At 41.0% G+C, this 16,945-nt stretch overlaps 1 protein-coding gene across 5 annotated transcripts in view; it reads left to right on the top strand.

The window, feature by feature from the left end:
• LOC121288695 (CREB-binding protein-like) overlaps nucleotides 1-16,945 on the top strand; it is a 162,456-nt gene that overhangs the window by 45,298 nt on the left and 100,213 nt on the right. For all 5 annotated transcript variants that reach the window (XM_041207434.1, XM_041207436.1, XM_041207435.1 and 2 more), the window contains 2 exons: nucleotides 3,647-3,760; nucleotides 13,854-14,087. In XM_041207434.1, coding sequence (XP_041063368.1) covers nucleotides 3,647-3,760; nucleotides 13,854-14,087 — 348 coding nt within the window. The remainder of the gene's footprint in view (nucleotides 1-3,646; nucleotides 3,761-13,853; nucleotides 14,088-16,945) is intronic.

The following is a 16,945-nucleotide window of genomic DNA, read 5'->3' on the forward strand; positions in this document are numbered from 1 at the left end:
TGGTACCCCCAAGGATTTATCCTCCATGCCCTCTAATTGTCATGTACATGCTGCACCTCAGTGACATCATCCAAAACACAGCATTAGTTTTCACATGTACGCTGACAACACTCACCTCTACCTCACCACCATCTCTATTGACTCCTCCACTGTTACTAAATTATTTAATTGTTCATCTGGAATCTAGTGCTGGATGATCATAAATTTCCTCCGATTAAACATTGGGAAAACTGAAGCCACTGTTTTCGATCCTGCTGCAAATTTGTTCCCTAGCTACCGACTCCATTCCTCCCTCTGGGAACAATTTAAGTTTAAGCCAGTCTGTTCACAATCTTGGTGACACATTTGACCTCATTTGATGGTTTGTGCCATCACTAACATTGCCTATTTCCACTTCTGTAACATTGCCCAACTTCTCCCCTTTTACAGCTCAGCTGCTGCTAAGACCCTCATTCATGCTTTCATTGCCTGTAGATTCCACGGTTCCAATGCACTTCTGGCTGGTCTCCCCCATTCTACCGTCCATAAACTTAAGGTCATCCAAAACCCTGCTGTCCATGTCTTAACTTGCAGCAAGTCCTGTTTCCGTATCATCCTTGTGCTCGCCGATCTACATTGGCTTATGGTCAAGCAGCACCTTGGTTTTAAAATTCTCATCCTTGATTTCAAATCCTTCCGTGGCCTTGCCCTCCCTATCTCTGTAATCTCCAGCCTCACACCCTTCAGATATCTGCGTTCCTCTAATTCTGGCCTCTTTTGCAGCCCCAGTTTTAATTGCTCCATCATTGGTTGCTTTTGCCTTCATCTGTCAAAATCCCAAGTTCTGAAATACCCCTCCTTCCACCTCTTTGTCTCTCTACCTCACTTTCCTCCTTTAAGACACACCTTAAAACCTACTTCTTTGATCAAGCTTTTGGTCACTTGACATATCTCCTTATGTGGCTCAGTGTCATACTTTGCTTTGCAATACTCCTGTAAGGTTTCATTGCTGTTATGTTTTTTTTTGAATTGATGTTGATGTGATTTGTTCAGGTTTCCACTTGGTACTCGCAGTGAGATTCAGGATGTTATAGCCCACAATCCTAAAGCAATAGTTCAATAGCTTGGAGCACCTGTGCCAGAGAACTGAGGGCAGGGTAACCTGTGCCAGAGAACTGAGGGCAGGGTAAGCTAATTATAAAGGAGACCACTTCACAATTGCTTGGTCTGTCCTCAGTTCTACACTATAATAAATGCACAAATACATTAATTACTGTTTGAACCTACCATCAGGATGTTTAAGAAAAAGACTTGTTCAACAAAATTAAATATGTTTGTTTTGGGCACAGTCCTGAAATAGTCTAACATGGGGTGCAGTGGCCCATTGTGTTATAAGAGTATCCAGGAACAACATTTGCCACATAAATATGATTTGAATTGTGTTTAAGCAATCCAGAAACAAAAAAAACTTTTCACACAAACAATTCTCTGTAATCTCGAAAGAAACCCCACATATGTGTAAGAAAGGATTGTCTGTAGTGATGTTGAGTTACAAGTGTTCTTTCGCTAGTAGAACAGTGGATATGGGGTTCATGTATTTGAGACTGAGGAGCTTTGATGGACAGCCAGTTTTCCCCAAAATCTTGTAGAGTCTTGCTCTGCTGATAGTGCCAAATGTCTTAGTGAGATCTTTGAAAGTAAGATAAGGAGGTATTCCCTCATCCCTACATTGCTTTTGCAGCTGGCATATGGAGAAGATCATGTCCACACTAGATCTGCCAGCATGGAAACCGCTTTGTGCCTCCGGGTGTGCTTGCTCTGCAAGTAGATGGAGTCTTTTAAGTATGACCCTAGCAAAGGCCTTCCCCATGACACTAAGGAGTGAGAAGCCCCTCTAATTGTAGCAATCTCCTCTATCGTCTTTGTTTTTTTTGTATAGCATGATGATTTTTGCATCCTCTGTGGAAGGGAGTCTACTTTCAAGCAGAGAAGGAAAAGGTCATAAAGGTGTAGCAATAGATGGGACTTTCCATGCTTCAGCAGTTCGGCTGGGATTTCATCCTTGCCCGGTGCCTTTGCAAATCAGTCTATGGCCGCTTTGAGCTCGAAAGATGAGGACCCTTCATCCAACTCATCATAATAGAAAGCTGCGGGAGAGCATCAAGCACAAGCTGGGAGATACCTTGTCTCTCAGGAGTACACCGTTGTGTTCAGCCCAGCTGAAGATTAGGAGGTTTAGAAGTAATCTAATCAAGGTATTTAAAATAATTAATGAATTCGATAGGGTAGATATAGCGAGCCTATTTTCTATGGCAGGGGAATCCAAAATAAGGGAGCATGGTCTTAAAATGAGTGCTAAGTCATTCAGAGTGAAACCAGGGAGGATTTTTTCTCATACACTAATGGAAATCTGGGACACACTCCTCAGGCTGTAAGTCAGTTGAAATTTTCAAGACTAGGACTGATAGATTTTTGTATCAAGGGTATCAAGGGATCTGAAATTGATGTATAAATCAGGTGTTATCTGATTTGAAGTGGAATAGTCTTGATGGGGCTGAGTGGCATGCTTCTATGCCCATGTTTACAATGCCTTAAATGGTTTCATTTCATTGTGAAAATCTAATTATGTAAATGTTCCTTTTGCTGTGGGCCTGTGCACATACTACCTTTAACTTAATTGTAAAAACACAAACAAGCATAAAACTCTGTTGGCAATAGTGTGTGTAGAATACATGTTTGTATACTGTTAGTACAGGAAATGATTAGACATTTTTGTCAGTCTGATCTGTGTCCTATTGCATAAAGGTTTCTTCAATATGTCTTGTTCTGAGAATCAAATGAAAACACTTCAGTGATTCAGACAGCAAGCCTTAAGAGTTTAAATCACTGATTTTTGTCTTTGACAACTGCAGAAATAGCTCAAATGGCAAACTTTTTCTACTGTGGTGTTCTGTATAATTCTAAAAGATGTTGATGCAATGAACATCACTATAATCATGTCAGTGGCAGCTGATTATAAATTCAAGTTAGTGAGTGAACTCCACAAAAAAATCTTGCAAAGAAGAAGCAAAACTTGGTTTTTAACAAATTAAACTTTCAGGATATACGTGTTCTGTTGTATTGTCTGAAAAATATTTTTTCTCCCCGTTCATCCCTGTTCCTCCAGGCTCCTTGGAGTAAGTAACCTCCTGATTGCGAGGAGCAGGAGTAACCATTGTTACACTTCAGGCTGGCTATGTGCGAGAGTGGCTGGGTAACTCTCCTCTCTTGTCCTCCCTCCACTCTGTGCATGTCCTTATGGGGAGCACCTTACATCGCTGCCATCTTCTCACAGCAATGTTAGAGCTGAGACCGTGAGCTCAGCAGAGTGGGAAAATTAAATTGTCCCCCATGGTGGTCCTGTGGGCCATCACTTATAATTTTTAAAGAAAATCTTCCTTGTGCCACATACTTTCTCTCAGTTGGGCCTGCAAGACATGATCTGCTGATAGTATCTACTAGTTTTGTGTTCTGTCTTGTGCTGACACATTCTCAGCCATAGCAGCCTTTTATTATTGTCTTATAAAAGAAGAACATTTTAAAAGCAGTTGATTTGCAGCTACCCAATTTGATATGACCCTGTGTCCACTAGTTTAATATCAGAAATCTGGCTGTTTTTGTTACACAGTTGCTCACTGTGCATCATCAAGACAGATCATCTCTCACTGGAAAAACTGCACTCGACATGACTGTCCCGTATGTCTACCCCTGAAAAATGCCAGTGACAAGAGGAATCAGCAGAGTAAGTGCTATTGATTCTCAGTTCCGTATACATGTAAAACATTGTTATAAAGCATTAATAAACTTTACAATTCTTAATCTTAAAATGTATATAGAGTTCAGCAGTAATTACAAAGTTGAAATATGGGTGGGATAATGTGTGTGCCTGTATGCAATCTATACAGTGTAGCCTGCTATCTTTGGATTGCTGCTTCTATGATGTTAAGTCTGGTGAAAACGTTGGCTCTATTTGCATGTAGAGTTTGTTTAGCTGATTCAATACATCCCTTTTTTAAAAGCACTTATTTCATTACTTATCTCATCTTTCAATATTCACTACCTGTTTTATCTCCCTGGTAAATACCAAAGCAAAATAATTATTTAATATTCTTGTCATCTCCAATTTCTGCCAATTGCTACCTGTATTATCTTCTTCATCTCTTAATGATCCTATTCACATCACAGCCTTCTTTTATTTTAGACACATCACATTTTATGTACTTTATAATATAACTTCATTGTTCCTCTTTGCCTTCCTAGTCATTTTTGACTTCTCTCCTAATCTCTCCATCTTTTCTCTTATGCACTCTTCTGCTGTCTATATACTTAATGTCAGTCTCTTTTCTAACCCTTAAATGTTCCTTATTCATCTGTAGAGTATCACTAATGTTTAGTTGTTTTCTTTTAACAAAATATATTTTCCTACACTCTTGTATATTGCCCATTATTATTCTACAATGTTGTTTGCCAATATCATTGCCTATTTTATTTTCCCAAATTCTATTTTCAACCCCTCAAAATCAGCTTTTCTCCAATCCATTAATTTGGTTTTCATCATACTTATGTCTTTTCCTATCACTATCTTAAAACATATTACATTATGGTCACTATTGCCTAGATGTTCCCCTACTTTTACTTATCTGCTCTGGTTCATTCCCCATTACTAGATCCAGTAGTGAATCATTACTGTTTCTTGTCGCTCAACCAACTTTATATCCATGCTACTACTGTCCCTTTTATTCCATGAGCTATAAATTTGCTTACAAGTCTATTGTATGGTAGTCTATCAAATGCCTTTTGGAAGTCCATGTACACTGCATCAATTGCATTACCCTCAACACTTCTCTGTTACCTCATCAAAAAATTCAATCAAACTAGTTAAGGGTGATTTGCTGGCTTTCCTTATTTAATCCACAATTTGTCCAAATGATTATTAATTTTGTTCTGGATTATCTTTTCAAAAGGTTAATCTGATTAGCCTGTAGTTCTGGGCTTATCCATAAAACCCTTTTTTGAGCAGCAAGAGTGTAAAATTTGCAGTTCTGGAGTTCTCTGGCCCCATCTGTAAGGAGGATTGAAATATTATGACCTGTGGCTGTGCACTTTTCACCATTACTTCCCTCAGTATCCTCAGATAGATCTCATCTAGCCCTTTCCAAGCTTTCTAATACCGCCCCTTTATCAATTTTTAGCCCATCCACTGCCTCAGCAACCTCATTTACCATTTTATTATTATTTGTATGCCTACACAGTAAAATGTGAAGAGAAGATAAGATCAGTTGACTAACAAGTAATTGGGCATGCCCTGGCCGAAAGGAACTCCCACTGGGCTTGTTAGTGGAAAATATTCCGCCTGCACCAAATACAACCATCGCTGCATGGCGGAGGAGCTGATGGTGCTGATTCCCTACATTAGGAGTTCCCACATCCCCGACTTGCATAAGGGATTGGGACTGGGGGACTGTGAATTGCAAGATAAAATGTACTTATCAGCCAAATGGTGTCAGTGGACTCCACTTGAGTTTCAGGCAATGACTATGTCTTGGATCTACCAAGGGAAAATGTGTGTATTCTTAAAGAATGTTAAATGAAACACCCTTATAAAGAGGACATACCTAACAGTTGTTTCCAGAAGGATCATAATACACTAGTTGGCACACTTCCACCACTATTTACAGCTTCTTTGGCGGCTAGTTACTTATGTTTGCTTGGGCATAAGGCTGTTATCTTTTAACTCAAAGGACTCCCTCTGACCTGTGAACTTTGACAGTGGACATCCCAGACCAGCCCATTCTAGCACTTCTAATAAGACTTGTCCCACATTCCACAGATTTTCAATCCCCATATTTTTGTGCAGAAGTGGATAATTTTCCATTTCGTGCACTATATTGGTAAGTTTTGTGATCTGTACAATCTTTAATGAATAAATATTACTTCATAAAATTACTTTTAAAAAAATCCTTCGGCCTCACAAAGGATGTAAAATTGGAAAATTTCATAATGACTTTCTAATGCAATCTAGTCCCCATAAATAATCTATTTTATTCCCTAATCGCAACAAAGAAGCTACAATAACAGGTGTTGATGATTACAGGTGATACCTCTCATAGGTTTTGCTTGTCAATGAGAAGCTCACATTAAAAAGCACAATTGTTAATATATGTGAATATTGTCACAAAGGCTGTTAAGCTTTAAGAATTAAACTTTTAGTTTCTTCTATTCCTTTGGAGAAAAAAAGGCAAAAAAAGTCTCTCACAGAATAAGACGCCACCCAAAACTACTTCTCCTTTTGGCACTCAGGTTGCATATGGAGAATTGTGAGAACTGCACATTGACAGAATTCACGGTAGGGTAGAAAGCTCTCTCGAACTGTCGTAAGATAGAGGAAAAAAAATAAGGGGAGAAATTGTCTCCCTTCTGCCCAGAATATGGAGAGAAAACAGTCAAAAGAAGTACCAATTTCAGGGTGCACCTTAGTGGCCACCTAAAAGAGTCATTAGACCCTTGAATAAGTTAGTGAGGAGCCTATTGCCTCCTTAATCATCTTTCCATAAAATTCCTCGTGGTTTAGTATAACTGGCCTTATCATCCCAGTTTTTCAGATCATAAAGAGGCCGTAAACGAGCTACTCAAGACTGCCAGAAAAAGAATTGGTAAAATTTAAAACGAATTAAATTAACCTTCATGTAGAACAGGGGGAGCAGGAGTGGCCCTCCAGCTCCACAACATTTGTGACAGTTGCTGTCATTCCACATTCTCCTTCCTCTCCTACCTGACAACCCCTGTCAGTCCACATCCGTCTTCGTCAGCACAGCGAGCTGCCTCTGGATGCCTAATTGGTTTCTGCAGCTCTCTTGGAATATGCTGATAAGATCCTTGACCTGAATTTCATGTCAGCCTTGGACTTTAGGTGCATGGTCCTAGCGTGGCACCCCTAGTTCAGGCCTGCAAGTGGACCTCAGCCGATTTCTAGTCCATCCAGGCCTTGGCCAATCCCTAGTCCATCTAGGCAAAGTAATTGGTGCTCATTCATTTGGCTCATCAATAAACTGTGACTGCAAAGTAAATATCTACACCTTTAGATAAGGTTTTCCTGTTTTGTTGGCATTTTCAACATTAAATGGTCACACAAAGGCATGAAGCAAGATCATGAACAACAAGAAATATTGTTTGTGTACAGGTAAAACATGTAAGAGGAAAGACTTTTTAACATAAAATAGATATCTGCTCTACTGTCTTGAAGAATCCTCATTCCTTACACAGTCTCCAAGCACTATGTATCTTATCAAGACCCATAGGTGTGCAGGAGCAATTCACAACTTTAGGCAATTACAGACGCAGCTACATAACGATCAGTGGCACAAGTATAGACTGGAATAAAATGGCAGTACTACATTAAGTGCAGGAAAGTAAGGTGACAGGAGATGAAGTTCAAGTAGTCATTCAGAAAATGTTAAATACAATTTAAAAGGAGAAATTCCCACATTTCTCAAGTAGGTTACTTATAAAATTGCAACTGCTAGTTTTTTTTGAAAATCACAGAATTACATAGAATATACAGAACAGAAAAAGGCCATTCAATCCAACTAGTCTGTCCTGGTCTTTGTATTCCACACGAGTCTCCTCCCATTCATCACCTGAGCCTTTCAGCATCTCTTCTATTCCCTTTTCTCTCATGTACTGATGTAAAGTCCTTTAGAAGCAAATGGGGCTACAGGCCGATAAGTCCCCTGGACCTGATGGGCTGCATCCTAGGATATTAAAGGAAGTAGCTACAGAGATAGTGAATGCACTGGTAGTAATCTTCCAAGAATCCTTAGATTCTGGAAAAGTCCTAGAAGATTTGGAAACTGCCAATGTAACACCCTTATTCAAAAAGGGAGGGAGACAAAATACAAGTAACTATAGTCCAGTTAGCTTAACATCTGTCATGGGGAAAATATTAGAGTCTATTATAAAGGATGTAATAGCAGAGCATTTAGAATTACATAAGCTAATCAAGCAGAGTCAGCATGGCTTCATGAAGGAGAAATCATGCCTGACAAATTTATTAAAATTCTTTGAGGAGGTAACTAGCAGAATAGATAAAGGGGAACCAGTAAATGTAATGTATTTGGATTTCCAAAAGGTGTTCGATAAGGTGCCACAAGTAAGGCTACTTAATAAGATAAGAGCCCATGGTTTGGGGGATGGTATATTAGCATGGATAGAGGATTGGTGAACTAATAGAAGACAGAGAGTTGTGATAATGGGGGAATTTTCAGGATGCAACCTGTACCAGTGGAGTGCCACAGGGATCAGTGCTGGGGCCTCAGTTTTTACAATATATATTAATGACTTAGATGAGGGAAGTGAATGTACTATCGCCAGATTTGTGGATGATACAAAAATAGATGGAAAGGCAAGTGGTGAGGATGACACAAGGAGTCTACAGAGGGATATAGACAGATTGAGTGGGCAAAAAAGTGGCAGGTGGAATATAATGTGGGAAAATGTGAGGTTATGCACTTTGGCAGGAAGAATAGAGGAGCTGAATATTATCTAACTGGAGAAAGACTGCAGAAGGCTGCAGCACAGAGGGATTTGGGAGTCCTTGCGCATGAATCCCAAAAAGCTAACATACAAGTTCAGCAGATAATAGGCAAATGGAATGTTGGCCTTTATTTCAAAGGGAATGAGTATAAAAATAGGGAAGTCTTGCTAAAGCTATACAAGGCACAAGTTAGATCACACTTAGAATACTGTGAACAGTTTTGGTCCCCTTATCTAAGGAAAGATATACTGGCATTGGAGGCAGTCCAGAGAAGATTCACTGGTTTGATTCTGGATATGGAGAGGTTTTCTTATATGGAGAGGTTGAGCAGGTTGGGCCTGTACTCATTGGAGTTTAGAAGAATGAGAGGCAACCTTATGAAACAAGAAGATTCTTAGGGAGCTTGACAGGGTAGATGCTGAGAGGTTGTTTCCCCTTGGGGGAGAGTCTAGGACCAGAGGGCATAATCTCAGATTAAGGGGATGCCCATTTAAAACAGATGAGGAAGAATTTCTCTCAAGGGAAGACAATCTGTGGAATTCTTTACCACAAAGCGCTGTAGAGGTTAGGTCATTCAAGGCTGAGATAGACAGATTTTTAATCAGTAAGGAAATCAAGGGTTATTGGGAAAAGGCAGGAAAGTGAAGTTGAGGATTATCAGATCAGCCATGATCTCATTGAATGGTGGATCAGACTCAATGGGCCGAATGGCCTACTTCTGCTCCTACGTCTTATGGTCTTATGCAGAAGACTTTTGGATTCCCTTTTATGTTGGATTCCCTTTGATGATTTTTTTGATTCTCTTCTTGCTTCTCATTTCTTTTTTAATTTCCCCTCTGAATTTCCTAAATGTAGCTTGGTTCTCACTTGTCTAATCAACCTAACATCTGTCTTATGCAACCTTTTTCCGCTTCATCTTACTCTCTATCTTTGTCATCCAGGGAGCTTTTGGCTATGTTTGTCCTATCTTTTCCTCCTTGTGAGAATGTACCTCGACTGTACCCGTACGATCACCTCTTTAAAGGCAGCCCTTTGTTCCATTACAGTTTTGCCTGCCAACCTTCGCTTCCAATTTACCTGGGCCAGATCCATTCTTTCCCCCATTAAAGTTGGCCCTCCTCTAATTAATTATTTTTACTCTGGATTGCTCCTTGTCCTTTTCCATAGCTAACCTAAATTTTACAATACTATGTTCACTGTCTCCTTAATGTTCCCCTACTGACTCTTCATCCACTTCACCCACCTCATTCCCCAGAACCTGATCCAGTAATGTCGCCTTCCTCATTAGACTGGAAACTTACTGACGTAGAAAATTCCCTTGAACATACTTCAGACACTCATTGCCCTTTACACTATTGCTATCCCAGTCCCTATTAGAATAATTAAAATTCCCCATTATAACTGGTTTTTGCACCTCTCTAATTCCGTTACAAAGTTGTTCCTCTGTATCTTTTCCATTAGCTGATAGCCTATAGAATACACTCAGTAGTGTAATGATACCTCCGTTTCTTAGCTGTAGCCAGATAGATTCTGTCCTTCACCTCTCTAGGGAATCCTCTCTGCCCAACACTAACATTATCCTTAATCAGCACTGCCACCCATCCTCCATTTTTTTCCTTCTGTCTTTCCTGAGCACATTGTACCCAGGACATCACCACAACATCGCATTCCCATCTGTGTCTGCAGCTCACCAACTTTATTTACCACACTGCAGTCACAAAGTAAACCAAATTTAGACCTTACTGCATTCCCTCTTACTCTGACCCCACTTAATACCTTACTATTTCTTCCTCTAGTGCTATCTGTGTCCTAATTCTTATAAATGTAAGTTGTTATTGTTGTGCACCTTATTTTTCCTTTCCAGTGTTATCTCCTGGTTCCCAACAACCTGTCAAGCTAGTTTAAACCCTCCCCAACACCACAAGCAAACCATCCTGCAAGGATCTCGTCTGGCCTGTACAAGTCCCATCTCCCCGAGAACCGGTCCCAATGTCCCAGGAATCCAAAGCCCTCCCTTCTACTCATTCGTCTGCGCTGTCCTCCTATTTCTATACTCACTAGCGTGTATTACCGACAGTAATCTGGAGCTTACTAACTTTGAAGCCCTGCGTGCTAGTTTCTTTCCTAGCTTTCCAAAAGTAGATTACACGGTGTTATTTATATACATGCACATCAGCTTCAAATCTTCCTGCTCTAGAAAAATCACACTTGTTTTAGAAAAATGGCCATATTTCATAGTCTACAGATTTTCTTTTTAACACCCTGATTTTTACCAGTACTTTGGTAACATTTACACCTTAGTGTGTGACATTTCCAGTCCTGAGCAAATATTCCCGTAAAGCCGTAGAACCCAATGTAAGGAACTGAGGACCAGTGAGCATGCGGCTCTGAAGTAGATTTCTGAAGAAAATTTCTTCTCACAGATCTTTTTAATTGCACTTTTTTGAGAGGTAAAAAATGTTCCTTTTGGCAGTGTACCTCTAATTGATATTTGACTTTTAAGGCAGAAAATATCAATTACCAAAATGCATACTTGGAATTTTCATTGGGCTAGACCTAGAGACCAAGGGGTGTCCAGGCTATGTCCTATGGGCCAAATGCAGTAGACAAGCTCCGGCAGCCTAGTGGAGGTAACCTTTATTATTTATTTTTGCACTTCTCATGCTTTCCTTCTGGATTATCCTGCTTAAATTTTTGAGCATCAGCGTTTGAAAAGTGCTGTTCTTGGCGTAGGTACTCCATCAGTGAAATCAGAACACCAAGATCTTGAGATCTCTACAAATTAATGGGAGCATGCATTTAAAATTTACATGCAGCCCCTAAGCCTCCATGGTATGCACCATAAAGACAGAAAGCTTGGATATTCCTAATCCAGATGGGTTATGATTGATTAAATGGTGCTTGATTTACACAACTTTTGCACTTAATCCTTTAAACATTGACTCATATGCATCCAAAATTGATACCATATCAGACTCTGCTACAGCATCCTTTACTGACAAAACTGGAGAATTACCTTGGAAACTTAACAGACCAGCATTAACAGACCAGTTGAAATATTTTTTGTCAAATTATTAGGTTCTGAATTGGGGAAGGCCGATTTCAATATAATGAGACAGGATCTGGCCAAAGTGGACTGGGAGCAGACCAGTGGGTGTCATTCAAAAAGGAGATAGTGAGAGTTCAGGGCCAACATGTTCCGTAAAGATGAAGGGTAGGACCAACAAGTCCAAGGAACCCTGAATTCCAAGGGATATAGAGGATTGGATAAGGGGGAAAAAAGGAAGCTTATGGCAGATCCAGAGGACTGAAAACAGCGGAAGCCTTAAAGGAGTATAGAAAGTGTAGGGGGTTACTTAAAAGAAGTAATTAGGAGAGTGAAGAGGGGGCATGAGGAAACACTGGCGGGCAAGATAAAAGAAAATCCCAAGGCATTTTATAAATATATTGAGGGGAAAGAGGATAACCAGGGAAAGAATAGGGCTGATTGGGGACCTAGGTGGCAATCTGTGCGTGGAGTGGGAGGACATAAGTGAGGCTTTAAGTAGTTACTTTTCATCTATGTTCACTACAGAGAAGGACATTGTAGGTGTAGAAATCAAGGAGGGGGACTGTGATATACTTGAGAACAAATTAGCATTGAAAGGGAGGAGGTATTAATGGTTTTAGCGAGCTTAAAAGTGGATAAATCACCAGGCCCAGATGAGATGTACCCCAGGCTGCTATGTGAGGCAAGGGAGAAGATTGCAGGGGCTCTGACACTAATTTTCAAATCCTCTCTGGCCACAGGAGAGATGCCAGAGGACTGGAGGACAGCGAATGTGGTACTAGTAGTCAAGAAGGGTAGTTTGGATAAACCAGGTAATTACAGGCCAGTGAGTCTAACATCAGTGGTAGAGAAACTATTGGAACAAATTTCTGAGGGACAGGATTAACCTCCACTTGGAGAGGCAGGGATTAATCAGGGATAACCAGCATGGCTTTGTCAGAGGGAGATCATGTCTAACAAATTTGAAAGAATTTTTCGAGGGGGTGACTAGCTGTGTAGATGAAGGTAGTGCAGTTGATGTAGTCTATATGGATGTCAGTAAGGCTTTGACAAGGTCCTGCATGGGAGAATGGTCAAGAAGATAAAAGCCCATGGGCTCCAGGGCAATTTGGCAAATTGGATCCAAAATTGGCTTAGTAGCAGGGTGGTTAAGAAGGCATATTGAATCCTTGCCTTTATTAGCCAAGGCATAGTATATAAGAGCAGGGAGGATATGTCGGTGCTGTATAAAATGCTTGTTAGGCCACAGCTGGAATACTGTGTGCAGTCTTGGTCACCACACCATAGGAAAGATGTGATTGCACTGGAGAGGGTGCAGAGGAGATTCACCAGGATGTTCCCTGGGCTGGAGCATTTCAGCCATGAAGAGAGACTGGATAGGCTAGGGTTATTTTCCCATAGCAGAAAAGGCTGAGAGGGGACTTGATAGAGGTATATCAAAATTATGAGAGGCATAGATAGAGTAGATAGGAAGGAGCTTTTCCCCTTAGCGAAGGTGTCGGTAACCAGTGGGCATAGATTAGGGGCAGGAAGTTTAGAGGGGATTTGAGGAAAATCTTTTTCACCTAGAGGGTGGTTGGAATCTGGAACACATTGTTTGAGGGAGTGGTAGAGGCAGAAACCATCACAACATTTAAGAAGTTTTTAGATGAGCACTTGAAACGCCATAGCATACAGGGCTATGGGCCAAGTGCTGGAAAATGGGATTAGAATAGGTAGGTGCTTGATGGCTGGCACACATGATGGGCCGAAGAGCCCGTTTCTGTGCTATCTAACTTTATGACGCTATTATAAAGGAGAAGCAGTTTTTTTTTTGTTGTCTTCTGAAACTGCTTGTCTCACTCTTCAAAGGAATGCAGGAGGCCCAAAATTAGCCAAAAACGTTGCTTGGGCACAGCCAAGAGGATGCAAGTTCATTTTAATTCATGACTATAGCAAGGTTAAAAAGGGCCTGTCTACCATGATAATATGGAAAGACAGCTTTTCATGCCTGTGTTTCACTTAGATTAGTGACAGCACATAGGTGTTTATCACTTAGGTGTCTATTAGGTTAATGGAAAAAGATTTGTGTGTAAAATGTACTCTTCTACAAAAACAACTTCACTGTGAAAAAACATTGATTTGTGCTTTATCAACTTGTATTACATTTCACTAAAGTGTAAGATGTTCTTGCAAACCAACTACATTCTATATGGGTGTTGTGTATGACTGGTCAGTAATCTTAATACCAATGCACTGTATCTAATTTTACAGCCCTATTAGGTTCTCTGCCGAGTGGATTACCAAATACAGTGGGTGCAGTTGGAAGTGGTCCACAGGGCACATCCACTAATTCGAACCCTATCGATCCTAGCTCAATGCAGAGAGCATATGCCGCACTTGGACTGCCCTATAGTAATCAGCCACAAGCGCAACCACAGCCTCAGGTACAAGGCCAACAGCCAGCACAGCCTCAAGTCCACCAGTCAATGAGACCTAACCCATTGGGTAAGAACAGTGGTAGACTACCAGTTGCATGGCTTCAACAAAAAGATGAAAGTAATTGTATACTAAAATGTATTTTTCCTCAGTTGTATTAGAGGCAGCAGCATTTTGTGTTGGCTAATATCTTCTAACAGTTTTGTCAAGATGGGGACAACTTGTAATATTTAATGAGAAACATGTTTGTTTTTCCATTTTTAAATTGCTTTCTGTCCTCAGATATACCAAAACTGGCATAGCACTCTTTTTAGTCATGCATGGAATGTAGACATTGCTGGCAAGGCCTGTATTTATTACCCATCCTTAATTGCCCTTGAGAAGGTGGTGGTGCACCACCTCGAATCACTGCAGTCTGTGTGGTAAACATATTCCCACAGTTAAGTAAGAAATTCCAAGAATTTGACCCAGAAACAATGAAGGAACCGCATTTTATTTCTGTGTTAAGATGCTGTGTGGTTTGAAGGGGAATTTGCAAGTGGTGGTGTTCGCATGTGCCTGCTACCCTTGTTCTTCTCGCTGATAGAGGTCGTGGGCCTGGAAGGTGCTGCTGAAAGAGCATTGGCGTGTTGCCACGTTTTGTAGATAGTACATGTTGCTACCACTGTGTACTGGTGGATGATGGGGTTCTGATCAAGCGGGCTGCTTTGTCTTGAGTTTTGTTGAGTGTTGATGGAGCTACACTCACCCAGGCAAGTGGAGAGTAATTCATATATACCTGCTGGATTTTTCCTTCTAGGCAGTAGAGGCCATATGTTTGGTAGGTGTTGTCACAGAAGCCTTAGCAAGTTGCTGCACTGCATCTTGTAGATGATACACACACTGCAGCCACAGTGAGCAAATGGTGGGTGGACTACCTGCTTGTGCAATAAAGTTTCTGGTCAGTAGTAACCCCTCAGGATGTTGGTAGTAGGGGATTCAATAATGCAGTTAAATGTCATGGGAAGATGGTTAGTTTCTATCTTATTGGCAGTGGTCACTGCCCGGCACTTCAATGGCGCAAATGTTACCTGCCACTTATTAGCCCAAGCCTGAAGGGTGTCCAGACATTGCTGTATGTGGGCACAGACTGCTTCATTATCTGAGGAAATGCGGGTGGAACTAAACATTGCAATCATCAGCGAACGTTCTGTCTTATGAAGGAGGAAAGATAATTAACCTCGTCGTCATTGACCTTGTCCTCAACAATCTACCTCTCACAGGTATATCTGTCCATGACAGAATATGTAGGAGTGACCAATGCACAGTCCTTGTGGAAACAAAGTTTGTTCATATTGAGGACACCCTCTATCATGTTTTGTGACACCCCCACTATGTTACATAGGATTGATTCAGTACAAATCCAGGAGCTCAAAACTAGGTATCTTTGAGGAGTTTTGGACCATCAGTAGCGGATTTGTATCCACCACAATCTTTAATCTTGTGGTATAACATATCCCTCATTCAACCCTTATTCTCAAGCAAGGGGATCAACCCCTGATGAGGAATCTGGGAGAGCATGCCAAGAGCAGGCAGATCTAAAATGAGGTACCGACATGAAGAAGCTATAACACAGGACTATATGCATGCTAAACAGCAGAAGCAGCATACTATAGACAGAACTGTGATCTCACTCCAAAGAATCGGATCAAAGGTGCTGGACAATTAAACAACTAATGGGAGGAGGAGAGCCCAGCATCTGAGTACAAAGGTAAAGCCAAAGGTTTTGCAACCATCTTCAGCCAGAAGTGCTGATTGGATGATCTACCTCAGCCTATGCCTGAGGTCTCCACCATCATAGATGCCAATCTTTAGCCAATTTGATTTACGCCACAGGATATCAAGAAATAAAAAGTCTTGCATTTAGATAAATCTTTTCATTACAAAAGAGTCTCAAAGCACTTTACAGCTAAGGAAGTACTTTTGAAGAATAGTCACTGTTATAATGTAGGAAACACAGCAGCCAACTTGCACAGCAAAAACCACAAACAGCAATGTGACAGTGACCTGTTTGAGAGAGAATCAGTGGCCAGCACACCAGGAATGACTCACCTCTTATCCAGAATAGTGCCGTGGGATCTTTTACATCTACCTGAGTAGACAGATGAGTCCTCGGTTTATTGTCCCGTCCAAAAGATGACACCTCTGACAGAGCAGAAGTCCCTTTGTTCTGCACTGAAGTATTAGTCTTGATTTTTGTGCTCAAGTCCTGGAGTGCAACTTGAACCTGAAACCTTGTGACTAAGAGGCGAGGGTGCTACCAACTGAGCCATGTTTGATTGTACTGGAAACATCCAAGCCTCTGGGCCCTGATAACATCCAGGCTGCTCCACTGAAGACTTGAACTCTAGAACCAGCCATGCCTCTGGCCAAAATATTCCAGTACAATTGCAACACTTGCCTCTACCCTAATAAATTAGAAAATTGTCCAAGTATGCCGCCTACAAAGAAAAAAGAATAAACTCAATCTGACCAGTTACTGCCCCATCAGCTTGCTCTCAATCATAAAAGTGATGGAAGGGTTCACAGACAACGGTATCAAGCAGCATCTGCTCACCAATAACTTCCTCAACAGTGCTCCGTTTGGGTTTGCTAGGACCGCTCGGCTCCAGATCTCATTCTAATTTTGGTCCAGACATGGACAAAAGAGCTGGATTCCAAAGGTAACATCAAAGATCCCTAGCAAAATTGAAGCCAGTGTAAATCAGGAGAAAAACTCTATTGGAGTCATACCTGCACAAAAGATGATGGTTGGGATTGTTGGAGGCCAATTATCTGAGCCGAAAGGCATCACTACAGGCGTTTGTCATGTGGTGTCCTGGGCCCAACTATCTTCAACAGTTTCATCAATGACCTTCCCTCCATCATAAGATCAGAAGTGGGGAAGT

The sequence above is a fragment of the Carcharodon carcharias genome, chromosome 15, assembly GCF_017639515.1.
Source record: "Carcharodon carcharias isolate sCarCar2 chromosome 15, sCarCar2.pri, whole genome shotgun sequence".
Classification (NCBI taxonomy): Eukaryota; Metazoa; Chordata; class Chondrichthyes; order Lamniformes; family Lamnidae; genus Carcharodon; species Carcharodon carcharias.